This window comes from Heliangelus exortis, chromosome 19 (genome assembly GCF_036169615.1).
Source record: "Heliangelus exortis chromosome 19, bHelExo1.hap1, whole genome shotgun sequence".
In the NCBI taxonomy this organism is placed as follows: Eukaryota; Metazoa; Chordata; class Aves; order Apodiformes; family Trochilidae; genus Heliangelus; species Heliangelus exortis.
Window position 1 is genome coordinate 12,433,552 of NC_092440.1, and position 27,869 is coordinate 12,461,420.

The window sequence follows — 27,869 nt, forward strand, 5'->3', positions numbered from 1 at the left end:
CTTAATTCCAGCTAAAGGGAAGGGATTGACTGGAGAAGGCAAACACAGCTCCATTTCAGGCAATTAATTAATTGAAAAAGAAAAGTGGCAAAGGACAGGAATGTGCTCCACAGAAATTATTCTTTTTTTTTTCTGGAATTTTTTCTCTTCTGGCATCATTTCCCAGCTGCTGGTGCTGGGGAGGGGGCACAGAGGGAGTTTGGCACTTGGGGCTTTGGCTCTGGGGGTGCTGAGCCTCCAGAATTTGGGGTCTGTGGGTCCCAAAGGAGGAGGGCTGGCTGTGATGAGGGGGGGCAGGGTTGGGGTCAGCATCCTAAGGATGAAAAAATGGGATCCTGGGATGGAGGTGAAGGTCCTGGGGATGGAGCTGGGGGTGATGGGCTGAGGGTTGGGGGGCTCGGGGGGCCCTGGCCTGGAATCAGGGTCCTAGGGATGGGTGGTGGGGTGCAAGGGGTGGGGCTGGGAGTGCTGGGCTGGGGTTGGGGTCTCAGGGCTGGACACAGGGGGTGGCCCTAAGGCCCCATCTCTGGACACTGCAATTGTCACATGGAGGTGGCTGGGGTGTCATTAACCCCCTGGTGACATTGATGAAGAGGAGGAGGGAGGCAGCAGGGACACCACAACTCAACATCTTGGACCTTCCCATCCCTGTGGGGGCTGCAGCCAACACCCTGCTCCCTGTTCGGGGCCAACAAAACCTCTGTCACTGCTAAAAAACCCAGAGAGGGGGAGGGAGGTGACGTGTCCCACGGTGTCCCACGGTGTCCCAGGGGTTGGGGTGATTCCTGGTGGGGTTGAGAGGAGGAGGGGAACCCCCCTGAGAAGGTGGCACCTGCCCTGAGGACCCTGCCCTGGTTCTGGTTTGTAGGGATGCATTTTGAGTGGGTTGTGTTGGTTCAGCTGCCAGGAGGTGGGAAAAGGAATTTCTGTGATCCCAGGAGAATTGGATCGGGGGGGTGGCAGGGGGCAGCAACTGGAAGTTCCCATCCTCATCCCAAAGCCTTTCCAGCTCCCTAGCACTCGGCTTGGAGTCCTGGGGACTCAGAATCCCAACCAACAAAACCCCTCTGCCAAAGGCACCAGGGGTGCAAGGTGCCCATCAGAGCAGGACACTGGAGCTTTCCCTCTCTTTTCTCCCACTTTTCCACATCCGTGACCTTGTGCCCCAGCCCAGTTGCCACCCTGGCAACTCAGAAGGCCCAGAAATGTCCCCGTCCCTCGAGGCTGGGGGGCTTTAACACAGGGCTGGGGGGCAGAGGACACCAGCAGAGCACCCATCACCAGTTCTGCTGCTGCCGGTCCCAGTGGCGGCCACCAGTTTAGAGTTTAGAGGACCGTGGTCTCCTTCTCGGTCACGGAAGAAATCTTGGAGAAGCTCCTGTGGACGATGCTGGAGTGAGCTGTGTCCTCACTGAGGGCATTCACCAGTCTGGACAGGACGGTGACCTTGAACTTCTTGAAGTCCTGGCCCATGAAGACGTAGAGCACGGGGTTCATGCAGCTGTTGGAGGCAGCCAGGGCCGTGGTGAGGGGGATCCCGACCTCAAAGACGGAGCGCGGGACCATTTGGGGCTCTATCTCCAGCAGGTTGAGGAGGTGGTAGGGACTCCAGCAGAGGAAGAAGGTGACTATGATGGTGACAATGATCCTGAAGGGTTTCTTGGACTTGGCGAGGCGGTTCCGGCGCAGGTTGAGGACGATGGCGACGTAGCAGGAGGTGATGATGGTGATGGGGAGGATGTAGCCGGCCAGGAACCTGGTGACGTTCACTGTCTGGTGCCTCACCAGTGCCAGGGCCTGGTGGGACTTGTTCCTGGAGAGGGAGAAGTTGCTGAAACAAACCACGGAGTCCCTGTCCCGGGCCGTGTCTCGGAAGACGAGGGAGGGGCAGCTCATGATGATCCCAAGGGTCCAGATGATCCCGGAGACCGTGCAGGCCAGGTTGGTGGAACGATGGTTTTGGGACCAAACGGGAAAAACGACAGAGATGTAACGGTCGAAGCTGATGGTGGTGAGCAGCAGGACGCTGGTGTACATGTTGAGGATGAGGAGGAAGGAGTTGAGCTTGCACATGACAGTCCCAAAGATCCAGTTGTAGCTCATGGCCGTGTAGGCGATGTTGATGGGGAGGAAGATGTTGAAGAGGAAGTCAGCCACAGCCAAGTTGAGGAACCAGACAGCGTTGACAGACTTCTTCATCTTCAGGGTGATGATGGCAATGACCAGGCCGTTGCCCAGGATGCCCAGGATGCAGGACAGGCTGTAGATGATGACTGAGAGGATCCTGGCAACGTCTTTGGGGTCGTGGGATGGCTCCGTCCACACGTTGCTCATCTCCTCGTAGGAGTAGTCTGAGTAGTCGCTGTAGTTATCCACATCAAACAGGGAACCCGACCAGTTGGACAAGGCCATGGTCTGCAAACAAGAGGCAGCCTGGTTGTTTTCTGGGTCTTTCTGCTGAGGAAACTCGTGGGGTTAATCACCAGGTTTGGGGGGGACACCGGGACCCGTGTGGAAGAGGAGCCACAGGAAGAGGGGACTGTCACGGTTTAACAAGGATGCAAGAGACAAGAGACTGAGCTGAAAGCAAAAGTAAAATCACCTTTATCCTGGCCCAGACCAGGACAGGGACAGAGCACACAGGTCTGGGGATCCCTGGGGACCCCAGAGGAAGATGCTCCTGCAGCTCCTCACCCTGACCACAGCCACCAGCCCCAGGTTCTGTCCCCAGGCTTCTGTCCCTGGTCTCCCCCAGGATGTGGCTGTAGCCTCATCCTGCCAAAAACTGCTTTATTACCCCCTGGCTTCCAGGGGAAATGTGGAGTGAGGCTCATTGACAGCTCATTAACAGCTTGGAGACCTTCCCAGCTCCACAATATTAGCATTTTTCTATTTTTTTTTTTTTTTTCTCCTGAGCAAATTGGGTTGAAACTCCAGGACGTGGCTCACCAGGTCCCCAAGTGACACCAAGAACCTGGTGTGGGACCTTCTCACCTCTCACAGCTCCAACCCTGCTCCTGGGCTCTCTCACCTCACTCAGCTCCACGGGGGGATTCCTGGTGGGATGTGGGGCTCAGTTTCCAGTGGATCTAAGGATGGAGCTGGAATATCAAAGCAGAGCTCAAACAGAATCCATCACCCTGGGACAGGGGGGAGGGGAAGGGAGGAAACAGAGACTTGGCCACCAGGATTTAGCCCTCTGCAGCCACCCTGAGAGGCTGGGTTGGGTTGGGTTGGGCAGGAGACATCCCCACGTGGGACTGGGAGTTCTGGTGGGATCTGTCAGGATGATCCCATGCAGGGATCCTGCCCCAACACCACCCAGCACTTGGTTTGTGGGACCCTGAGGACCTCCCCAGCCAAGTTCTCAGCAGTGGCTGATGCCATAAATATTCATGAAGGGCCTGGACTCCCAGATGGTTCTTTCTCTGATTAAATGGTGTTTGAAAAGGTTCATTATGATAATGAAGGGACACCTTTGCTCTAATCAAAGGCCCAGAGCTTAGAACCTGGCCATGTGGGGGAAGGGGACCTGGTTCTGCCCACCCAGCCTGGACTCTCCTCCCCCCCAGCCCAGCTCTGAAATCCCCACTGGGATTTGCTGTAACCCATTGTTTCTCCCTGGGCTTTTCCTCCTCTTCCTTCCTGCAGTTCCTGCAAAGGTCCCAGCTGGGGCTTAAATCCCAGCCCCAACTCCCCCCTTCCCTATCAGCAGCTGGAATAAATAAGAATTTAGCACAAAGCCTGGGAATGAGTTGGGAGCTGGAAGGAGGCTGGAGAAGCTTTGATGGTCAAAAGGCTGAATTGAAGCTGGTGGAAGGAAGGGGCTCAGAAAATGGGCTGGAACTGGAACCCTGCTGAGTGCTCATGTTCCTGGGCACTGAGCCATCCCAGTCACAGCCACCACAACCCAGTGCTTTGTCCCAGAAGGTCATCACCTTCCCAAAGGCAAAGCTGCAGAAAGATGGGGGAGCCTACGGCTCCATGGCTGGACCACCACCTTTCACCCCACCCCGTTGCATCCCATTGCATCCCACCCCACTGCATCCTACTCCATTGCATCCCATCCCATTGCATCCCACCCCATTGCATCCCCCCTGTTGCATCCCACTGCATCCTACCCCATTGAATCCCATTGCATCCCACCCCATTGCATCCCATTGCATCCCACCCCATTGCATCCCACCCCACTGCATCCCATTGCATCCCATCCCACTGCATCCCACCCTGCATCCCATCCCACTGCATCCCATCCCATTGCATCCCACCCTGCATCCCATCTCCCTGCATCCCACTGCATCCCATCCCACTGTACCCCACCCCATCCCATTATCCCATCCTGCTCCATCCCACCCTCAGCTGGAGAGCCCCAAAAAAGCCCAGACGTTGCTCTACCAGCAGGGAGAGAGAAGCCCCCCCAGGAAATGTCCCCCCTGCCAGCTGCCCCCTGGTGTCACCAGGGGCTGAGCTCCAGGGGACAGAGAACTGTCCCTCAGCCCCTGGTGGCTGCTGTCCCCACTGCTCCCCTGCCAGCTTGGGGTTTGGGGAGGCTTTCCTGTGGCTTTCCAGCCCACTCATCTATTTTTAACACTAAATCACCTCTTTATTTTAATTTTTTTTTTTTTAATTGCTGAGCCCAGCCAGGCCCAGGACATTCAGCCTGACATTTCTAAGCTGTATTTAATGGATTATTTGTCTGAATCCCCTCTGTTCTTTTCCTTTCCTCCCTCCCCCATCTGCTCCCTTCTCTTGGGTTTGCCCTTCCCAGGCAGCTGGGCAGGTGAAGGAGAAGGAACCAGAGTTTGGGTGCTGGGTTGGGTGCTGGGTGCCCCTGGTCCCTGCTCAGGAGGAATCATCTAGAATCCTGGAATGGGCTGGGTTGGAAGGGACCTCAGAGCTCCTCAAGTCCAACCCTTGCTCCACTCCCCCCGTGGCTCCCAGCCCATGGCACTGAGTGCCACATCCAGGCTCTTTGGAAATATCTCCAGGGATGGAGAATCCACCCCTTCCCTGGGCAGCCCATTCCAATGGCTGAGCACCCTCTCTGCAAAGAATCCTTTCCTAATATCCAACCTAAACCTCCCCTGGCAGAGCTGAAGCTCTGCCAGGGGAGGTTTAGGTTGGATATTAGGAAAAAATTCTTTAGTCTGTGCCCTCTTATCCTACTGATATCTGCCTGACCCCCCCCTGGCTCCAACCTCCTTTCAGGGAGTTGCAGAGAGTGATGAGGTCTCCCCTGAGCCTCCTCTTCTCCAGCCTCAACACCCCCAGCTCCCTCAGCCCTTCCTCACAGGACTTGTGCTGGATCCCTTCCCAGCCTCCTTGCTCTTCTCTGGACCTGCTCCAGCACCTCAAGCTCCTTCCTGAGCTGAGGGGCCCAGAACTGGACACAGGACTCAAGCTGTGGCCTCCCCAGGGCTGAGCACAGGGGCAGAATCCCTTCCCTGGACCTGCTGGCCACGCTGTTCCTGAGCCAGCCCAGGATGCCATTGGCCTTCTTGGCCACCTGGGCACACTGCTGCCTCCTCTTCAGCTTCCTGGCAATCCAGACTCCCAGCTCCCTTTCTGCCACTCTGTGCCCAGCCTGGAGCTCCCCATGGGGTTCTTGTGTTGAACCTCATCCCCTTGGGATCAGCCCAACTCTCCAGTCTGTCCAGGTCCCTCTGCAGAGCCCTCCTGCCTTCCAGCTGATCCACACTCCCCCCAGCTTGGTGTCATCTCCAAATTTGCTGCTGATGGACTCAATCCCCTCATCTAAATCCTCACTAAAGATATTGAACAGCACTGGGCCCAACACTGATCCCTGGGGACACCACTGGTGAGCAGCCCCCAGCTGGATGCAGCCCCGTTCAGCACCGAAGGGGACATCAGGGCTCGGCTTCAGCAGGTGATGGGATTGGCTCCAGGAACCTGAGGGGTGGCTGCAGGGAAACCTCATTAAAAAAAAAGCAACAAAAAAACCTCCATAATTTGGCAAGAAAAAATTTAAAAAAAAACAACCTCCAAAATTTGGCAAGAAAAAATTAAAAAAGAAACCCTCCAAAATTTGGCAGGAAAAAATTAAAAAAAAACCAATCATCCAAAATTTGGCAAGAAAAAAATTAAAAAAAACACCTCCAAAATTTGGCAGGAAAAAATTTAAAAAACCAACCTCCAAAATTTGGCAAGGGAAAATTAAAAAAAAAAAAGTCTCCAAAATTTGGCAAGAAAAAATTTTAAAAAAACACCTCCAAAATTTGGCAAGGGAAAATTAAAAAAAAAACCCCTCCAAAATTTGGCAAGAAAAAATTTAAAAAAAACACCTCCAAAATTTGGCAAGAAAAAAAAAAAAAACACCTTCAAAATTTGGCAGTAAACAATTAAGAAAAAAACAATCATCCAAAATTTGGCAAGAAAATTTTTTTAAAAAAAGTCCAAAATTTGGCAAGGAAAAATTAAAAAAAAAAAACCTCCAAAATTTGGCAAGAAGTAATTAAAAAAAAAAATCCACAAAACCACCAACGTCTCTCAGGACTCCTCTTTGAAAAAAAACCCCAAAAATTCTGGCTGGAGCCAACCCCACTTTGCTCAGCATCTGTTCTGTCCTCCCACCCCCCCAGCACGGAGCCTGCGTGGGATCTACCCCAAAAAAATAAAAAAAATTCCTTTTATCTCCCAACAGCCCCATCATTCCCACAGCAGGGGGGCTGGGAAGGCTGAGCCCACGGGATCTGGGATGGGATCCCTGGGATCTGGGATCCTTGGGATGCAGGGTGGGATTCCCAACGGGAGCTCCCAACGCCAGCATCCTGCAGGGGAGGATGAGGTCAGGGCTGTTGTTCTTGGGAAGGCACCAGGAAACGGCTGGAAAAGCAGAAAATGTTCAAATCCATATTTTTCTGGGCAAAAACTCCTCCGTGGCTGCCCCAGACGGGCGGGGGGAGGGGTGGGAGGGAAACTGAGCCGGATCCGGGGATGGAGAAGCCCGAGGGAGGGAAGGGGATGCCCAGAAATCCAGCTCTGGGCATGGATGCCAGGGCTGCCTTCTGCCTCCCCCAGTGCCTCTGGGCAGGGTTGGACTGGAGGAACTGGTATATACTGGGGGGAAATCAAAGAAACCCAAATCCGACCCGATCAACTGGAAGAGAATCAAATAAACCCAAAGAAAAGTGGGAAAAACTGAATTAACCTGAATAAAGCTGAATAAACCCAAAGAAAAGCAACAAACTAAACCAAAAGAAAAGTGGGTAAAACTGAATTAACCTGAATAAATCTGACTAAACCAAAAGAAAAGTGGGTAAAACTGAATTAACCTGAATAAATCTGAATAAACCAAAAGAAAAGCAACAAACTAAACCCAAAGAAAAATGGGAAAAACTGAATTAACCTGAATAAACCTGACTAAACCAAAAGAAAAGTGGGAAAAACTGAATTAACCTGAATAAATCTGAATAAACCCAAAGAAAAGTGGGTAAAACTGAATTAACCTGAATAAATCTGAATAAACCTAAAGAAAAGCAACAAACTAAACCCAAAGAAAAATGGGTAAAACGGAATTAGCCTGAATAAAGCTGAATAAATCCAAACAAAAATGGGAAAAACTGAATTAACCTGAATAAATCTGAATAAACCCCCCAAAAAATGGGAAAAACTGAATTAACTTGAATAAATCTGAATAAACCCAAAGAAAAGCAACAAACTAAACCCAAACAAACCCAAAGAAAATTGGGAAAAACTGAATTAACCTGAATAAATCTGACTAAACCCAAAGAAAAGCAACAAACTGAACCCAAACAAAGCCAGGTAAAGGCAGCAGAGCAGCCCCTGAGCACCTCCTGATGCTGCAGGACTCTGGAAAACCCCACAAACCCCACTCCCCGGAATTCCCAGTTCCAGAGGGATATCCCCTCCTGTCCCACCCCCCCACTGTGGGGCTGGGGGGTGCAGGCTCCATCCCAAGTCCCATTTTTTTTTTTCCAGCACCCACATTTTTCCAGCCTGGGGTTCCACAGGGAGAGGGGGGGATCCCCTCTGGATCCCCCCTGGATCCCCCCTGGATCCCCCCTGGATCCCCACCGGGATCCAGACCCCTGCCAGGGATTTCCAGGGGGAAAAACAAGGAAGCAGAAGGAATGGGAAAGCAGCTCGGGGGGTCCCAGCTCCAGCTCACCCTGATTTTAGACCCCGGTTGCCATGGCAACGGGGACAGATGCTGCACAGCATCCCGGGCCCTGCAGGATTATTGGGATGGAGTCCCAAACCCCCGAGGTGAACCAACCACCCCAAAACGTGCCCAGGAATGAACAGCTCAGCCCCAAATCCCTCTCCAGCTCCAGTCTGCCCAAAAGCTGCCTCTGGATGTGGTCCCAGCCCTGCCACCCCCCCCATCCCCCCCAACCCTCCAGCTGGGTGAGGAGGGGACAGGGATGCAGGATGGCAGCAGCAGGATGCTGTGCACAGTGAGGAGCTGCTCCCCACACCCCTGAGGAGGAGGGAAATAGGGGAAACTGAGGCACAGAGCTCTGCAGGGTGGTGGGGAAGCTCTGCCTGCAGCCACTGCATCCAGACACATCCTCTCCTCACTTTCCCTGGAGCTTTTGGCACCCCCTGGCTAAGGCTTCATCCTCCCCCCGTGTGAACAGGGAGATGAAAAGGAAAAAAAGGAAAAAAAAAAAAAAAAAAAAGAAAAAAAAAGGCTGTCTGGAAAAGGCAGCCTTAAAAAAAGCAGCTGTGCCCAGGGTGGGACTGAATAACAGCCTGAGTCAGTGTTTGTCTGGGCAGAACCCAGCAGGGCAGGGGGGTGGGGATGGGACAGGGCTCTGTGGGCTGTCCCCAGGCATGGTTTGGGGTCACCCCCCTGCAGAGGGCACCCTGAGCCCTCCAGGCCCTGGTGGGGAACCTCAGAACCCCCCCAGCCAGCTCTTCCCAGGGGGAAACTGCTGCAGGAGTCAGCAAAGGGACAGAAAGTGCCCAAGCTGTGAAGCAGGAGCCTGGATGGAGCTGTTCCCTCCCTTTGCTCCCACCCTCTCTGTGCCTGTGAAGGGCTGAGCACGAAAAAGGGAAAATCTTGGGTGTTTGCAGCTCCCCGGGCAAAGATTTCCTTTAAAAAGGGCAGTTTGTGTGTCTGGGCTGCTCAGGATGACTCAAGCTGCTTCCAAGATCATAAAAGTTTCTTCATCTCCTCTCTTTTTTTTTTTTTTAAATATATATATATATAGGTTGCTATTAACCCAAGGCTCTCCTGGCACTTTGCAGGCATCACAAAGCCAAGAAAAGTCCTTTTTTCCTGAGCATCCTCCCCCCTGCATCCCACCAGCCCAGGCGAGTGGGACAGGGCACAAACCACTGCAATCCCAAGGAATTTCCATCCTCTTTAGGGCTCCCAAACCTGCCACAACCCTGTGAGAACGTCCCCAACCCCATCTGCTTGGGGACAAAGCCACCAGAAGCTTTGGGGACACCACTGGTGAGGAGAGAGGCTCAGGTGCCACCTGCGAGGCTGCTCGGGATTTTTTGAGTGCAAAGAGGAAGGAAACCAAGAAAAAGGAAATAAAATTCTGTCCCTCCTGCTGCCAGAGGCTTGGACGTGACCGTGGCTGGGGATGGGGGACAAATTGTCCCCCCCAGAGGTGGGAAAGTCACCCTGGATCCCTCCTGGAGCATCCTCCAGCTCCCGGCTGGCAGCTGCGTGCCACGTTCCCTGCATGTTGATCAGCCTGGCAAAGAAAAGCTCCTTGTCCCCTTGTCCCCACCGAGGTGACACTGCCACACTCATAAGGATGTCCCCCCCCTCCCCTTCTCCCAACCCCCTTCCAAATTCCCACCCAGTTCCTCTCCTCTCTCTGCTGCTTTCCCACCTGCAAAGCCACCGCGGGGGCTCCCGGCAGCGCAGGCTGCGAACCCCCAAAAGTTGCAGATTTTATGGAAAATCGGAAAAAAATTGAGGTTTTGGGTGGTGGTGACCAATGTGTGCTGCACGTCGGGACCCTGGAGGTCACCCCCACCCAGGCTGCCAAACCCTAAACCCACTTTAAAATAAGAGAGGAGCAAAAAACCTCAACTGGACACAACCCCCTTGAGCAAAGCGATGATTTTCAGACAGCTGCAGCAACACCCTCCCTCCCAGATAGATATAAAATAATACATTGCTATTTAAAAAAACAAAATGAAACAAGTATTTACCTGAGTTTGATAAATCCCTGGGGGTTTGAGAGCTGGATTAAACGTCCTTGCTCCTTCCAGAAGCTCCCTGGGGCTCGCACGCAGCCAACCTGGGGGTTAAATGGTTTCAGCACCCGAGCAGAGGGTGCTGAGGGTCTGGCTGAGCTCCCTCATGCCAGGAAGGATGCAACTGAGTTGTTGATGGGAGGGTGAATAAAAAAAAAAGGAAAAAAAAAAGAAAATATAACTGCAGCTGGTGGTATAAAGCAGCTGCTGGGCTCAGAGCAGAGCTGGGCAGTGCCTGGGAAGGGGGAAGCGATCCTCGGGGGCAGGATGTGGGGACTTGGGACTGTGGGTAGAGGGGGTTTGGCTGGACATGGAGAGGGGAGAGGAGAGCTGGGTGTCCTGGGGGATGTGTCCCAGCCCGGGATTCCCCTGGGATCCATCCCTCAGGCAGGGTTTGGGCAGCTCTCACTGATGCAAAAAGCCATGGTCGTGTTGTCCCCAGGGAGAGGGGAATGAGGGGCACCTGCTCTCCAGGACCCCTGGTATTCCAGATCCCCAGGAGCCCCATGTCCCAGGACACCCATGTCCCAGGACACCCATGTCCCAGGACACCCATGTCCCAGCTTTCCAGGAGCCCCATGTCCCAGCTTCCCAGGACCATCCTGTCCCAGCTTCCCAGGACTCTCAGGTCCCAGCTCCCCATATCCCAGTCCCAGCACCCGGGACGTTCCTGCCCTGGAAAATGCAGGACCCCAAAGCCATCCCTGGAGGACACCGTGTCCCCCCCTTGGCTTTGCCACCCCCTTCCCACCACTGCTCACCAGGTCCTGCCTCTTCCCAGCTGCTCATCCCACATGCTGTGCTGGGTTGGGATCCAGGGATGGATGCAGCAGGACCCTGGGCAGAGGGGCAGCACCCCGTGATCCAACGGGGGCCACAAACCTCCAGCTGGGGCCAGGGAAGTTGATCCCGAGGGAAATACTTAAAATTCATGGACACGTAGGAGCTGGAGCAGAACACCTGCACCAGGGACATCCCCTCCAGCCCGGGCAGCAGCGAGCAGGGCAAAGCCAAGAGCCGGAGATCCAAAGAACCAAGATCCAAACTCTGGCTCTTCCAGCAGGAGGAAATCCCAATTTCCTCAGAGCCGGTGGCACCGTCATGGGAAAACTGCCACCAAACCCAACCCAGGGGACAGCAGGTGATGCCTCTGGGGACGTGGGGACATCAAGTCCCACCACAGGGGTGCAGGAGCAGCAGAAGAGGAACCGGTGGTGGATTCCGAAGCCTCTTTGCACAACTCGGTGTCACAACATCCCCGGGGCTGAATCAGGAGAAATTTTGCTGATGTGCCCGGATCGGCTGCTTCGGAGAATGGAGAAGGGAGACAAAAAAACCCCTGAGGTCTGCACCAGGCAGGGAGGTGCCAACCCTGACACGCTTTGGGGTCCCTGCTCCGTGGGACCCCCAGGTCGGAGCCGCAGCTCCGCAGGTGCCAGCGGTGACCCGGGTGACACCACGTTTGTGGCCTTGGTGGCAGATGGCAGGTCCCCAAGGGATGCCAACCCTCTGTCCCCTGCTGAAGCCACCTCCTCCTGGCACCCAGAGCTGCAATTCCTTTCCAAAAGCCACAAACACCCGTGGGAAGGCTCCACAAACACCCGTGGGAGGCACCCGTGGGAGCCTCCCACCCAGGAGGCTCCTGGTGGGACAGGTCGCCCGGGTGGGCTCTGCCCCATCCTGCAGCACCCACCCTCACCCCAGCTCCCCCTTCAAGGCTCCCCCTCTCTCCCCTCTTCCCATATCCATTTTTCCAGCTCCTCGGGTACCTGCTGTGGTGCCAGGCTCTCCGGGGCCGGGGTGCCCGGCGAGGATGAGGAAGGAGGTGCTGAGCCCAGCCCCGACGGCTCAGCGGGGAGGAACGGGATCGCATCCCGAGGCTGGGGAGAAGGGGACCGAGCTGCTCCCGGACGGATTTAAGGGCGAGGGGAGGGGGAAGGAGTTGCGGCCACATCCATCACCGGGAATTTCTTGGCAGCACGATGCTCCCTCCGCCAGCAACAGCTGGAAGAGGGTGTGACGCCGGGAGCTGGGAACGCTGGCCCGGATCTTGCCACGACCCAGCGTGAGGAAGCAACAAGCTGCTTCCCAAGGGACCTCCTTTCCTGTCCCGGTTTCCGCAACCCCCCAGCCGGGAACACGCTGCCCTAAGGAGGGACAACGAAGCCCAGAGGGCTCCGGAGCGATGCCGGTCCCCACGGGAAGGCAGGTGGCTGTGTTGTCCCCATCCCGGGTCACCCGCTGCCCACCGTCACCACCCCCCCTTCTTTTTCACAACCACCCCCGACTCCTTCCAAGCCGTTGAGTCATTTCCCTTCCCCAAATCTGGCTCCCAAACCGCGGGCTCTGCTCCCCGATGGGTTTCATTACCGCCAGGATGCGGTGGCAGCTCCGTCACCACCCCACACCCCAAACCCCAAGAACACCGGGGGGGCACCGGACGGGGCCGGAGGAGGGGATGGGGCTCAGGGGGGATCCAGGGAGAGGAGAGGGGGAGGTTTTCCGGGACAGCCCCCGCGCTGGGACAGCTGAGCAGCCCCCACCCACGCCGAGCAGGAGGTTGGGAGAACTCCCAGTGCCTTGATGTGGCACCGGGGACATCCCGTGTCCCTCCCCGTGTCCCTCCCCACGCTTCCCTCAGCCCTGTGGATCAACCCAGTGCCTGGGAAGTACGAGGGGGTTCGGGGGTGATGCCCCCATTTCCCACCCCCCCTCACCTCCTCCTGGCAGCAGGAAGCAGGGAGGAAGGAGCAGGATCCATCCCTTCAGGACAGAGCAGCTCTGGGCTTGTCACCACCTCTCTCCCCAGCAGAAAGATTTTTCTGTATTAAGGATAATTAATTCTCCATAGCTGTACGGACAGCCCGGGAAGGATCCCAAAAAAAAAAAAAAAAAACAAAAGAAAAAAACCATCCCAAGGAGTTGGGGTTTGGCCACGGATGCTCCCCAGGGCCCAGGGGTCCTGAGCCTCAGTTTCCCCAGCAATGCTGAGCCTCACAGCCCCCAGCACTGGGGCAGGAGCTGGGCAGGATCAATCCATCCCTTTGCCTCCCAGACCTTCCCCAGGGACCTCCTGCTCCCCCCTGGGCAGGGCAGGGGGCAGGGGGCAGGGTGCAGGGTGCTGCAGGGGGCAGGAGGCAGCCCAGGGGTGCTGACCCCGTGCTCAGCAAGACAGTGAAGTGAGAAAGATGCTGAGAGGGGCTGAAATGTCACAGCCCTGAGCTGTGGTTTGGGGTTTCCCTTTTTGGGGCACAGCCTGCTCAGCAAACCACTGACCTCCCCCACCCCAGAGGAGTCCTTGGCATCCACCACATCCCTGGCAAACACACCCAGTGCCACCCCCATCCAGTGCCACCCATGCTGAGCAGCTCTAAATTCAGTGGGATGGGGGAAATGGTTGATCTGGGTTTATTATGACCCCCCCCCCCCCAAAAAAAAACAAAAAAAAAAAAACCAAAAAACCCACATCCCAGCCCAGGTGGGTGGCAGGGGGGAGCCCAGCAGGTCTAGCCCAGCTGTGGCGGGTCTTCACCCTCCTCTCCTCTGTGTGGGGGTGGTGGGAACCTGCCTGAGTCATCCTGAAGCAGATGTCATGGGGAAGAAATTGCAGGAAGCTTTTTTCCCTCTCTGGGGGAGCTTTCTCCATCCTTCAGCAATGCTTTCCCTCACCCGGGCTCAGCCTTGGAGAAAAAAATGGTCGGAAAATGAGCATCAAGGACACAGCCCGAGCCTGCCCCAGCCCAGGAGCAGGGTTATCCCCAGGGATCATCCTGGCTGGGTCTCTCCAGGCTGCAGGAAACTCATCCCTCCTGCTCTCGGCTGCACAGCCCAGCCCAGCCCTGCCTCACCAGCTGAGTGGAAACGAAACCTCCCTGCCCACATCCAGGATGCCAGCCCCGAGCTTGCCCCGTTTTGCTGATTTGATACAATCATGGAAAAACCTCAAAACCCATCCCCAGCCTTGTGCAACTCCAGGCTTATAAATAGCAACGTGGCCTGGGAAGGGGGCAGAACCCTGCAGAGCCAAACCTGGGGGGATGCTGGGGCTGGAAACATCTCATCCCACCTCATCCCACCTCATACCAACCATATCCAGCTCCATCCCAACCATATCCCACCCCATCCAACCATATCCAGCTCCATCCCACCTCATACCAACCATATCCCACTCCATCCCACCATATCCAGCTCCATCCCACCTCATACCAACCATACCCAGCTCCATCCCAACCATATCCCACCCCATCCCACCTCATACCAAACATATCCAGCCTCATCCCACCACATCCCACCTTATACCAACCATATCCCATCCCATCCCACCATATCCAGCCCCATCCCACCTTATCCCAACCATATCCCCCCCATCCCACCATATCCCATCTCATCCCACCTTGTATCAACCATATCCAGCTCATCCCACCTCATCCCAACCATATCCCACCCCATCCCACCTCATCCCAACCATATCCAGCCTCATCCCACCACATCCCACCTCATCCCAACCATATCCAGCCTCATCCCACCACATTCCACCTTATACCAACCATATCCCACCCCATCCCACCATATCCCATCTCATCCCACCTTATATCAACCATATCCCACCCCATCCCACCTCATACCAACCATATCCAGCTCCATCCCGACCATATCCTACCCCATCCCAACCATATCCAGCCTCATCCCACCATATCCTACCCCATCCCACCATATCCAGCCCCATTCCACCTTATCCCAACCATATCCAGCCCCATCCCACCATATCCCACCCGACCCCAGTGCCAGGATGGGGCCATTCCTGCTCCAGGGGCAGAGCTCCAAGATGCTCTGCATCCCCCAGGAGATGCTTCCCTCCATCCTGCTGCTGGATCCCTCACCCAGCTGAGGCCACAGGGATGAGGGGAAGACCACACAGCCAGGCCACCAAGTAAGGGATTAAACCAAGAGCAATTCCAGCTCCTTTCTGGGAGTTCCATGCCAGTCCTCATCGCCTCCATTAATTAATTAGAATTCCCTGATGGATCCTCTCCATCTGTTTTGTTGTGTGAGATTAATGGGGAATATAAAATTACATTTTTCCTCTCGGGACATTGCTATAAATCTGGAACACTTGCTCAGAAAGATTTAATGACTGAGAGCTGGGTTGAATCCTTTGGGATTCAGACTCCCAGAGGAATTCCCTGGGAAGGCTGGTGGGGTGCAGCCAACCCCTCTGGGCTCTTCCCCTCCTGCAAGGTGGGTTGGGAACATGAGGACCAGGAAGCTGAATTCCCAGGAATGGTTCTGCTTTTTCACTTCAGAGCCTGTAGCTCATCTGAAGGATTTTTATCCCCCAGCTGTTCAGGCAGGAGGGAATGGGAATGCTCTGCAGCCTAAATTTACCCCCAGGTTATTAAATTTGCCAGAAGCTCAGCATCACCCCAAATATATCAGTCCAGTTGTCCAGGAAAAAGGATTTCTGGGCTATCCCCACCCCACAGAGCATGGCTTTGCAGACACAAGTGTTTGGGAGCTTGCTTGGTGCTCTGGTTTTGCCAGTGGCCTCATCCTGCTTCCCTTCACCCCCAGGGATGGGTGCAGGGGCTGGGGGGTTCTGGGCTGGGAAGCATCTTGCTGTTTCCCTGCAGGAAAGCTCAGCATCCCTGCTCAGCACCCCTCCAAGCAAGCAATGCCATTTTGGGTCTGGTTTTGGCCAGGGAGTGGCCCTGGTGCAGGTCCCCAGGGGCTTTGTTCCCCCCACCCCGTTAAAAATAACAGCAAAAGACATTTTCTTCCCGAGCCTGTGCCAGCAGTGGGACTATTTCTGGAGCAATGAGAGAGCTGCTTGGTGGTGCTGGGATACCTGTGTCCTTGCTGGGGGCTCCATCAGCTTCTTCCTACAGCTGGGTGAGGATTTGGATAGCCAGATATCCAAAACTCAGCCCCAAACTGGATGCAAAAACCTCCTCCCGGGGACTGTCAGGGATGCCCAGGATACCCTTTAGCTGGGGACTGTTACAATAAGTAAATAAATAAATAAATAAATAGACGTTGGGATATCTTGAAAGAGATTAATTAGTGCTGTTGATGGAAGCCAGATCCCAAATTTGCTTTGGAAAGAAAACAAATCAGAGCCCAAAGGGGAGCAGGGGGCTGGGAAAGCTGCACCATGGAGCTGCAGGCAAATGTTCCCTGTCACATCACAGAGAATTACCAGCAGCAGGGCTTGGCTCTGCAGATGAAAAGGCTTTAAACCTAAAGAATCAATTAAGTTTCTTCACAGACAGCCTAATCTAACCCGGGGGGGGGCTCTGGGGGGAGCTCAGCCCCTTGCCTCCCTCTGGAGCAGCCATAATCCCTGCCACGTGTCACAGCTCCAGGAGTTTGTCACCTCCAGCCAAGGAAGGGGAACCCAGAGATCATGGAATCCCAGAATGGGCTGGGTTGGAAGGGACCTCAGAGCTCATCAAGTCCAACCCTTGCTCCACTCCCCCCGTGGTTCCCAGCCCATGGCACTGAGTGCCACATCCAGGCTCTTTTGAAATATCTCCAGGGATGGAGAATCCACCCCTTCCCTGGGCAGCCCATTCCAATGCCTGAGCACCCTCTCAGTAAAGAAATTCTTTCCTAATATCCAACCTAAACCTCCCCTGGCAGAGCTTCAGCTCTGCCAGGGGAGGTTTAGGTTGGATATTAGGAAAAAATTCTTTAATCCATGCCCTCTTGTCCCACTGATATCAGCCCAACCCCCCCCTGGCTCCAACCTCCTTTCAGGGAGTTGGAGAGAGTGATGAGGTCTCCCCTGAGCCTCCTCTTCTCCAGCCTCAACACCCCCAGCTCCCTCAGCCCTTCCTCACAGGACTTGTGCTGGATCCCTTCCCAGCCTCCTTGCTCTTCTCTGGACCTGCTCCAGCACCTCAAGCTCCTTCCTGAGCTGAGGGGCCCAGAACTGGACACAGGACTCAAGCTGTGGCCTCCCCAGGGCTGAGCACAGGGGCAGAATCCCTTCCCTGGACCTGCTGGCCACGCTGTTCCTGAGCCAGCCCAGGATGCCATTGGCCTTCTTGGCCACCTGGGCACACTGCTGCCTCCTCTTCAGCTTCCTGGCAATCCAGACTCCCAGCTCCCTTTCTGCCACTCTGTGCCCAGCCTGGAGCTCCCCATGGGGTTGTTGTGGCCAAAGTGCAGGACCCAGCACTTGGCCTTGTTGAGGCACAGAGCAAGGCTGTGCCATGGTGACACCAGAGGGCACATAAAACATTCATAAATTGACAGCTTCTCAGATACTGGAGAGTTTTTCCATGAGCCAATGGATGTGCTGGTTCCTAACAGGGCTGGTGACACGCTGGTGACATTTGGTGGCCCTCAGGGGAAGCAGCTCAGCAGCATTTCATCCAACCCCACCAGGGATTTCCCTCCACGTAAGAGACCAAGATGAGGCCAGAAGCAGCAGCTTTGGCTTTATAAGAAGCAAAAAAGAAAAAAAACACCCAACCCCCCTCTGCTAATTTTCTCTCTGCCAGGCTATTATTAACTTGTCATTAGTCTGCAGAAAATTTCAAACCCACCCGTCCCAAACCACATCAAAACTCAGAAAACTCCTGTGTGTGATTTACACCTCAGCCCCAGGGGCACAGAAATCCATCCCTGTCACTTTTTGCTCCCAGTTAAAGGCAGGGACTGGGAGAGAAACCACCCAGTACCAGTGCTCACCTCCCCTTTTTTGAGGATTTTTTTTCCCACTCCTCCTCTCCAGGAAGGGACCTCCAGGGCTCCCCCACTTTGTTCCAGCCATCCAGGCACTTTGATAATTTATAAGGATCTTGGCAGCAGGCCAGGAGAGCCAATCAAGTGGTGCTGATTTGCATATTAATAAAATGCCATAAATAATACATACTGCACTGAACTGAGCTGCTGGAACACAGACAGCACAAAGTGTCTGTTTAAATTACTTCCATTTTGCTTATTATCCTTTTTTAACCTCAAAAGAAAGGGCCTGACATGAACCCTGGGTAACCCAGGAGCTGCAGTTCCCATCCCCATGAAAACTTGGGGCAAAAAATGGGATCCCCAGGTACAACACCATTGCTCAGGTTCACAGCTACCTAAAAACTGGAGTGATGGGGGAAGCAGGAGCATCTCCTGCCATGGGCTGCACCAGCACAGTCCCCCCTGGGGCACCCTCAGGGCAGGATCAGCCCCCTCAGGGTGCCCAAAAAGGGTGAGAAGCCTGGATGGGTGGGGTGTCCCTGTACCCATCATCCCAGGATGTGAGCACTGGGTGCTGAGTGGGGTGACCCAGCAGCTTTCCTGCTATATTGAGATGATATAAATGAAAATAATTCTATATACACATATAAAAATATTGCATATAATGCATTAATAAATAAAATAGATATTAATATAGATATTAATAGATATAAATATTTTAAAAATAGATAAATGGTTGGCAATTTACTTCGAAGATGGCATCAGAGAGAAAGCAGAGGACAGCCCAGCTCCCTCTGACAAGGGACAAGATGTTCCATAAAGCAAACACCCACCTGGGATCCAGCAGGAACACTTTGGGAGCCTTCAGGAACTGCCTCTGGAGCCAGCCCTGGTGACACGGTGGCCTTGGGCACCTCTCCCAGACACCACTCCCCAGGGAGCATGGGGCTTATCAGCCATTCCTTGTAATTATCTCCTGAGTTGTTCCTCAAGGAGCTGCTGTTTATTTCCCAGGGCTGGAAGTCCAAGAAGGAGAGAAATGTCATTCCCCAGCTCCATGGTGTAAATCCATGGAGCAATTAGGGAGAAAAGAGGGATGTAGGGCTGGACATCACCTTAGCTGCATCCTTGCAAAGCTGGAGGGACCAACTGCCTCTCCCCAGCTTTCCTGGAGGGGCCAGCAAGTTAATTATGAGTAATTGAATAAGGTTTGTCTCTGCTTTATGTCCTGTGGTGCCATAATGCAATTTTACACCAAAAGGTAATTTATACACCAGCACTCACTGGGAAGAGAAAGTGAAATGATCCAACGTGGGCTGCTCTGGTTTTGGGTGGATTTCAGAGCTTTTCAGGCTCCTGGTTCATTGTGTCTGTGAGCTTCAAGGCAACAGGGAGCAGCAGCAAAGGAAGGTCACTTCTTCTTGCCTGTGTATTTTTTAATCTCCAGCTCCCTCAGAAATCACCCAACCATGCCTACACAATAAAGAAAAAAAAAAAAAGAAAATTCAATAAAATTTCAAAGTGCCTTCTCCTGAATCCAAATTGCTTCATATATTATGTTCATGATAACTCCCACACTCCCCATTTTCCTCCAGTCCTTGCTCCATATATGACAAATTCTTGTGCTAATGAATTCCTGATCTTTATTTACTGCAGGTTGCAGAGAAAATCCTCATTACTGGTGCCTTGGGGGAGACACAGAAGGTCCCTGCCACAAGGCCTGGCCTGCTGGGGAATGAAGCTCACGTAGAGGTGCTGCCTCTGAGGAGGATTCAGTCATTTCCAAGCCCTTATAAATCAATGCAGCTAAATTGAAAACTCAGGGCAGGACTCCACATGAATTCACCTGCTCCCCTGTTAAGAATTCTCTTTAATTTAGGGGAAAAAAATAAAATAAAATGGGTTGGGAAAGGGGAATCTGAGGTACCCTGGCTTGATGCTGCTTCTCTGGCACATCTGGGGGTGAAGCACCCCCAGCTCAGCATCTCCCAAGGCCAGAAAAAGCCCAGGACAGCCAAATCATTGCCAGGAGCAGAAACCAGGGAGCTAAGGGGATGCAGGGGATGAAGAACAAGCAGCTGGATGTGATCAGACCCAATTAGCAGATGGGTCAATTAAACACAAGGAGAATCTGGTGCTACAGAGGTGCTGGGACCAGTGGCAGGGGACAAGGAGGGGTTGGAGGAGCCCAGTGCTGAGGCCTCACTTGTCCCTGTCACTGATTCTGGGATCTAAGAAGGGTTTAAACGAGTCATTTATCAATTGAATGTGCAATTTTGCCTGGCAAATTAAAATCCCTCCTCTTGTTTAATTAATAGGGCAGCATTATATTTGACAAATTAGGGAGACTCTTGATGAGCTAATTTGTTAATTAATGGAAGCCTGGAGGCTCTTGTTTCAGTAGACATCAGCAAAGCCTTTAATCTGAAGAACTGCTCCTGCTTTAGGACCCCCGTCCTCTGCCTCCCACCCAGGCTCCCCCCTGCCAGTGATGCTCACCCTGCTCCTCACCAGTGGATTTCTCCTTCCTCTGGGAGGATTTATGTCCAGTGTGGAGGGAGAGGATGAGATCCTGGAGCTGAGCTGCTGCACCAACCCCAAACCTGTCTCCAGGAAAGAAATAAGGGAAAAAAAAATTTAAAAAGGAAAGAAAAGTTTTGACCCAATCATCAACACCCAGATGGTTGCCACAGGAGCCTTCAGGGCAAAGAAATCCCCCCAAGCTCTTCCCTTCCTCCATCCAGGGTTGCAACAGGCATCCCAGCAACCCCATCCCACTGCTTCCAGGATGGTGCTGAGGCTGGGTGGGCAGTGCTGACCTGTGCCAAGGAATGCCACGACACCAAAAGCAGCACCAGTAACACCAGTAAGAGCACACCCACACTGACCAGAGTGGAAAGCCTCACCCTGAGCTCTGTGATGAGCCCCTCGTTAGGGCAGCTCTTCATTTACTCAGCCCAGTGCTTCAGATCCTGCTTTCTGTTCAAACCCAAGCAGTGGGATTCTCTGAGCTCACCCTAGGGATCATTTTTCCCCAAACCCTATTAACCCAGAGCCTGGTGGATGAGGTCCCTGGGATGTTTTGAGCTGTGGGTGCCTGCTGCCCCAGCCAGCTCATTATCAAGGAAGGAGACAAGGCAGGGAGAGGCACCCAGGGACTCTGATATCTTTGTTTTTAGTGGCCTGGCCACTCCTGAGCTGGATTTGCTTTCAGCCTTTAAAAAGAAACCCCAGTTTCACTTTCTACTGCTGAAGTCTGCCAAGTTTCACTGGAACTTGTTTCACCAGAGCAGGCTTGCAAAAGGGCAAGAGAGCACCTTGAGGGAGGGCACAGCTTGCAATAAAAAAGGAAATGGCAAATGCCCTTTGCAGTTTCTACAAATATTTGGCCAAAAAAAAAAAGAAATAAATTGTTCAAGCCAACCTTTCAGGGGTGCTTTTTGCACAAGGCCACTGATGGTTTGTACTCAGGGGCTCCCAGCACTGCTCCTGCCCTGCTTGGACAGGCAAGGTGGAGTAAAAGCTCTCTTGTGTCTGGAGTTATCTGCATTAATTTCAGGTGAAGTGAGGTTGGGAGGGACCATGAGGATGTTCTGGGCTGAGCCCCAGCTCAAAGCAGAGCCAGGCTCTCAGTCCATCAGGCAGCTCAGGACCTTCCCCAGACAAGCTCTGAGCACCTCCTAGGATGGAGACCCCCCCAGCACCCTGAGCCCTGGCCCAGGGATGTTCCTCCCCACCCTGCAAAGGGCTTTTTTTTCTTTCAACAGCACCTTCAGGAGGGAGATTTCCCACTGCTGGGGCAGGGCACAGCATCCCACAGCACTCAGCTCCTCCCCTGGCCCCTGGCAGGCTGCTCAAGCCAGGAAAGTCCCTCCAGTTTTTCCTCCTGCCCCGAGAGGGCCGTGGGTGACCTGAGTCCAGCAGCTCTGCCCCTCCATGGAATTCAGTGATCTCAAATCAAAGAGGTGCCAGGAAAATGCTGCTCAATCCCTCTGTTTGTCCTGTGTGCCTGGGGATCAAGTGCTGTCAGTTATTTTACCCCTCTCTTTTCTAACACTCCAGCCTCAGATCAATAAATTAATTCAGAGTCATCTAACGAGCACTCAGCCTGTAATTTATTTTTCATAAGTGTTAATCCAGTTCCTTCCCAATGTTTTGCCTTTGGGACCCTCTCAAATTAGGAAGCTGTTCAAGACACTTCCCCAACATCACTTAAGCAGCAAACATTAGGCTGAAAATAACAATAACAATGCCAAGCATTTTCTAAAGGTGGTTTTCAGAGCCCCCAAAACTTGTTTCATTTTATTTGATCCTCTGCATTCTCTCTTTACTGATGCACCCGGGGGCCCATCCCCAAGCAGCTCACTTCAGCCTTTAATAACCACCATAAAATGAGTCTCAGCAAAAGCCTTGATCTGATCTGGCTTTTATTGGGATCCCAGAAAATGGGTATCAGGGGAGCAGCTCCTGCCTCAGCTGTCACAGGCCCATAAAATACACATGGATTTCAACCCAGAGCCTGCAACAGCTTTTTTCACTCCTGCCTGCACTGCTTACGTTGGGAAAAGCAAAGCAGACTCCAGGAAACACAAAGAGCTGAGTCCAGGCTATTTTCAGCTTAAAAACAAGAAATACCACAGCTTCTCCTATGACTTCAGAAACCAAGAGCTGCCCAAATCAAAACTGAAATGGGAAGGGAGCAGGAGGGCAGCAGAGTTGGAGGCCACGCTTTGTCCCTGCCTGCCCCACGGAGGGTTCAGTGCCAGCCCTGGCCCTGCCAAGGTCCCTTCTCCACCCTCTGAAGTCATTTTAATTAGAATCGTGTTTAATCAGGTGTAAAATTGCCCAGCCCTGCTGAGCTGTCCCCTGCCAAAGGTGTTTTCAGCAGCTCCCCAGTGAAAGCCCCATGCCTGGGGCAGCAGCTCGGGATGCTCTGCGTGAGCAGGGGACACTCAGGGGACACTCAGGGGACACAGCTCTGTTCTCCAGCACCACCAGGCACAGAGAACTCAGCTGGCACAGGGACACCTCCCTAAATCCTGCTGGATTGTGACCACCAAACACTTTGGACTAAAGCTGGAGGATTCCTGGGGGATTTCAGCCCCGTGCACCCAGGCAGCATCCCCTTTGCTAACAGCAAGGGGATTTTTAGTCCCTCTCTGCCCCATTTCCCCCTAAAATTTCGTGCCCCAGCTGCATGAGCCTTCAGAAAAGCTTCAATATTGACACTTGGAAGTGTCTCTGGCTCTCACCTAACAAGATGAGGTGGTTCAGAGCTGTGCCTTGTAGCACTGGAGCAGCAGGTGGCTCTGGGATTGGGAGAGAAGGAACAGATGCTTGTCCCTTGTGGGGTGCAGAATGCATTTCTCCTTCCACTTACTGTCTAATGTGGTGTGCTCAGCCTAAAAAGAAGGGAAAAAAACCCCATCTTGTAGGAATATTTACAAGCTAATTAGGCAAAGGACTGAGATGAACATCACTGGAATACCCCATTGGGCTGCAGTGAGGCTTCTGCTGAGGCTCAATGGAAATGGAAAGTGCAGCTGGCTACAGCAGGGAGCTGGAGCCACCTCTGGGACCTGAGCACAGCCCTGCTCCCAACCTGCCCCCCCCCAGGACCAGTTGGAATCCCTCACTTTATAAAATGATTGCTGAGAGGCAGGGAAAGCAGCACCTTCAGTCCCCATAAAAGAGCAGGGTCTGAATTTCCGGGCCGTGGGACAAGAGAAAAATTAAAGCTCTGCCTGCAAGAAATAACAATTGCCTTTTAATTTATATTTAGCAGCACTCTCTTGTACCAACCCCAGCCAAAATGTTCCCAAGAACAGAACAGATTTCACAGCAGAGAAAACTCTGTGAGCCGAGGGGGCGAAACCTCCCCCACGGAATTCCTTGTTCCTTCCAGGCTTTGCTTCCCAGCAGTGCTGGATCCCACCTTGGCTTTGCACCTCCCAAGCTCAGCAAGGGCTGGAGGCAGCTCCCCACCCCCCAGGAGCTTGGATTTACCCAGCAGGAGGAGGAGGAGGGAGCTCTCAGTGCCATCACCCCCATTATCCATCACCCAGGAATTAGGGATCTGCCCAGCCAAGTCGAGGGGAAATAATTGTTTGTTTGCTGCTCAGCCCTCTGAAATTCAAGGAGAAAATGAGATTTTGCTTGCTTGCTTTAGATCAGGGGTTGGGTTTTCTCAGCCTGCTGTGTTTATTTTAAAATCCTCCTTCCCTCTCCTGTTCAGCAAACAGGGAGCTGCTGGTGGCATCAAAAGTGGTGTCCCTGGGGCTGAGGGATCAGCCTGGGGGCTCCCTGCTGCCAGGGCAAGGCTTCCACGAGCCTCAGGAGAAAATTTCTACCCCATTTCAGACCAAAACGTAGGGAATGTGGCCCTGGGAGGTGGATTTGCCAACCCTTGCATCTTCAAACCCAGATTGAAACAGTGCCTGGAGAAGAAGCACATTCCAGACACATGGAGATGTTCCACTGGATACCTTTAATCTCCTTAACCCCAAAGCTCTGTGTGGGGTTTTGTTCAGCCCTGCTGGAGCAGGGATCCCACCCCCAGCAGCCCAAACCAGCTGGGAAGCTGCATTCAAATCCAGCTGGGACCAACCTGTCTGCAAACCCCAGGGATAAAATAAATAAATTCCCTCTGGCAAGTTCCTGTTTCTTCAGAGTGAGGCAAGGAGCTCTCCATGGGGCTGACTCCTCGGGCAGGTGAAGCAGCTTCCTGCAAAACACAGCAAGGATTTGTCTGCTCCATGCCCAACCTCCTCTCCTCCTGGAGGAGAGAAGCAAGGACAAGGGAAGGAGCTGGAAAAGGAGCTGATTTCAGTGACAGAGATTGAAAGCAGAGGGGCAGCTGCAGGGAGCAGGATTTAGCCCCACACTGCACCCCCAGCCACTCCAGTTTAATGGAACTGGTTTCCTCCTATGAGCCCCACCCTGAGCCAAGAGCTTTATTTACCCCAGGGCTTCCCAGGCCAGCACTAGGAAATTCCAGCAAATACCCCAGGGCTTCCCAGGACAGTACCAAAAATGCCAGGAAACAGGACCCCCCCACATCCCGGGTGACACAGAGGCACAGCCCAGCTCTCCTAGGACCTCTTCTCCCTCCACAAAGAAGACTGAGCATCCTCTTGGCTCCTTTTCTGCTCCCACCACCTCCCTTTGGTCCCACCCAGGTGCAGCTCAGCCCCCAGGTTGTTTGGGAGCACCAAGTGATGGGCACCCTTCCAAGCCAGGTCTGCAAAAGGCAAACTTGGGTGCTTGGTGGGTGGCAGGGAGAGGACAGAGCTCCCTCTGGCCCTGCTGCTGCAGGAGAACAGGCAAGGACCCCTCAGCTCCTCTTTAGAGCTTCTACACAAGCAGGAGGCCTCCTGCTTTTCCTGCCCCTCCCTGATTCCTCACCCAGTCTCTAGCTGTCTTCCCTGCTAAATGAAAGACACTTGAAAGCAAAGAAAAAAAAGAAAAAAAAAAAACCTCAAACCCCATTCCAGACGGTCTGGAGGAAAACTCATCTCCTTTGGCAGAAAGCTGGGATTCTGCTGTCTCAGTCCTGAATTTCAAGCTCTGAAAGGTCAGACCTCCCAGAGAGCCAACTGCAGAGCTCTCTGCACTTTCCTCTTTTCTCACCACTGGATTCACAAGGTTTGCAGTTCCAGCTCAACCCCAGACACTGCTCTGCTCTTCCCAAACCCACTCCCTGCCTCTGCCTTCTGCCTCTTTTCCAGCAGAGCCCCCAGAGCCAGGGCAGCAGGGATGCTCTGAGCCTCTCACCACCCCAGGCTCTGCCCAAAAAGGAGATGGGTCCCAAGGGGCTGGGCTCTGCATGACACCAAGATCTTTGGTGCAGAACATGAGAAGAGAACCAGCCAAGCACTCCCTTGAACTTCAGCATTCCTGACTCGTGCTCCTGCTGCTGGGAGCCCACTGGGATACGTGTTGCCCAGCCCAGTCCCACCAGTCTGCTTCCAGCAACTCTGCCCCAGCATCCCCCTCCTCTGCTGTCTGGATCTGAACTCCCTGTGGACACATCAACAAACCTGAGCCCTTTCTTTGTCCCAGTAACTCCTTCCAAGAGCTCTGCTCCAAGGCATCCATCATCCCAGCAGGATGGATGCCTCCTCAGCACTCTCTCCTTGAGATGCAGTGGGTTTTTTCACTTCTCTCCCAACAGGAAATATTCAAGATATTCAATATTCACCTTTCAGGTTCTCCATCTTCATCCCTGCATCCTCCAAACACAGTCCTGGATCACAAATGCCATCTCACCACAATCAGATGTTCCTCCCTGATGCTTTTGTCACCTTCTCCCTCAGCCAGGCACCAGGAACACCACATCCTGCAAGGAAAAGCCACCAGCTCATGGAAGGACCCAGCTCCTACAAAACATTCACATCTACCCAGCAGCTTCTCCACTCTTAGAACACCAGTAAACAGCCCTGTTAGACATGAGGCAAGTCACTGCTTTGGCTTTAGCAGCTGCTGAGGTATTTTGACCTTTGAAAGCCAGGTTCTGAAAACTCTGAAGTTTTTTCACTTCTCTCCCAAGAGGAAATATTCAAGATATTCAATATTCACCTTTCAGGTGCTCCATCTTCATCCCTGCATCCTCCAAACACAGTCCTGGATCACAAATGCCATCTCACCACAATCAGGTGTTCCTCCCTGATGCTTTTGTCACCTTCTCCCCCAGCCAGGCACCAGGAACACAGCATCCTGCAAGGAAAAGCCACCAGCTCATGGAAGGACACAGCTCCTACAAAACATTCACATCTACCCAGCAGTTTCTCCACTCTTAGAACACCAGTAAACAGCCCTGTTAGACATGAGGCAAGTCACTGGTTTGGCTTTAGCAGCTGCTGGGTTATTTTGACCTCTGAAAGCCAGGCTGGAGGGGGACAAAAGGAGGTCACCAACCCCCCCATGATGTAAGGCAACCTCCAGCCTCTCCCCAGCTGGAAGGGGAGGGCAGACACGTCCTCCATGTCCTGCCTTTGGCAAAGATGTGGCCCTGGAAAGCTGGAAATAACCACCAGGGATGTTTCTGCCTCATCCCATCTCCCAGACACACTTCAGGCAGGATTAGCACCAGGCTCAGCCCCAGCAGACCCCAGAAACCTGAGGGCGCAGAGAAAAGGTGATTTTTATCCCCCTGTGAGGCCTCCCAAAAGGAAACCAAAGCCTCACTCAACTTTTAAACAGTTTTAGCGTGGTCACTGCCTCTGACAGCAGCAGCTCTGAGGGTCCTGGGGAGGTTTCTCTGGAGCACTCAGTGCCATCTGGTGGCTGCAGGGCCCCTCCTGCTGCCACTGTCCCCCTGTCCTGCCTCAGAGCTTGGGGAACAACCCCACAACCCCTGACACAGCCTCACCCCACACCCCCTGTTCCAGCTGCAACCAAGGGCAGAGTTGGTGGAACTCCCTCAGCACAACCACAACTCTGGGCACGTCCAACCCCCTGCCAGAGAACCCCAAAATGGGGGTGCAGCCTCTCTCAGCCTCCTCTGTCCCCTCATCTGCCCTGAGAGCTCCTTTTGCTGTCCCTGACACGGGAGGTTTGGGTGCCACGGGAGGAAAATCCCCGTTTCTGTCAAGGCTTTCTGCTGAAGGGCAAGAAAATTTGCTCGGCCTTCAGCTGTTAATTATCCCCCCAGCTTAAGGGGCTCTGCAGGCTCCAGGTGTCTGGAGGACGTGGTGATTTTGCGTTGCCTTGGGCTCCATTTGCTGCTGAGTGCTGAGGTGCTGTCAGGCTCTTTCTAGGGGCAGTGGCGGAACCGAGCTCCTCAGGCTGCTTTTATCAACGCTCGGTAAAACCAATGAACACCTGAGAGCAGCCTCAGCACCCACAGAGCCTTTCCCGGTAAAAAACGAGCGAGAAAAGGAGGATTTTTCCTGGAGTCTCCATAGGAGGGGCCGCACTGCCCCCCTAGGCCGCTGCCGTCGCTTAGCAACGGCTCCCCCTCCTCACAGACC

General features: G+C 53.5%; 1 protein-coding gene and 1 long non-coding RNA gene across 8 annotated transcripts; both read right to left on the minus strand.

Annotated features, from left to right (window-relative positions):
* Positions 1-1,116: 1,116 nt before the first annotated feature.
* CMKLR1 (chemerin chemokine-like receptor 1) lies at positions 1,117-19,366 on the minus strand. Of its 6 annotated transcripts, none has more exons than XM_071763081.1 (4): positions 18,732-19,366; positions 10,162-10,250; positions 2,995-3,101; positions 1,117-2,415 (listed from the first exon to the last, which is right to left on the minus strand). In XM_071763081.1, exon 4 carries the CDS (start codon positions 2,410-2,412, stop codon positions 1,327-1,329), a length of 1,086 nt encoding a protein of 361 aa, XP_071619182.1. In that variant the 5' UTR covers positions 2,413-2,415; positions 2,995-3,101; positions 10,162-10,250; positions 18,732-19,366; the 3' UTR covers positions 1,117-1,326. The 6 variants fall into 6 exon arrangements, with proteins under 6 accessions (XP_071619182.1, XP_071619183.1, XP_071619180.1 ...); XM_071763082.1 differs by lacking the exon at positions 18,732-19,366 and adding an exon at positions 11,976-12,331 and having other exon boundaries at positions 3,032-3,101; XM_071763079.1 differs by lacking the exon at positions 18,732-19,366 and adding an exon at positions 11,976-12,330.
* Positions 19,367-20,401: 1,035 nt separating this feature from the next.
* LOC139805276 (uncharacterized) lies at positions 20,402-26,394 on the minus strand. 2 transcript variants are annotated; one of them, XR_011729757.1, is made up of 4 exons: positions 25,938-26,394; positions 24,506-24,622; positions 23,151-24,024; positions 20,402-20,501 (listed from the first exon to the last, which is right to left on the minus strand). It is a non-coding gene; the product is annotated as an uncharacterized lncRNA (long non-coding RNA). The 2 variants fall into 2 exon arrangements; XR_011729756.1 differs by lacking the exon at positions 25,938-26,394 and having other exon boundaries at positions 24,506-24,887.
* Between the last annotated feature and the right edge of the window lie 1,475 nt (positions 26,395-27,869).

Bases quoted from the DNA above. Each gene is read 5' to 3' on its own strand.
- CMKLR1 (XM_071763078.1), bottom strand. From the start codon at position 10,995: ATGAGCAGCTGGGAAGAGGCAGGACCTG. The intron at 10,251-10,967 runs GTGAGCAGTGGT...TTTAACCCCCAG, and splicing joins CTGGGAAGAGGCAGGACCTG to GTTGGCTGCGTGCGAGCCCC. The intron at 2,416-10,161 runs GTAAATACTTGT...TCTTGTTTGCAG, and splicing joins CAGGGATTTATCAAACTCAG to ACCATGGCCTTGTCCAACTG.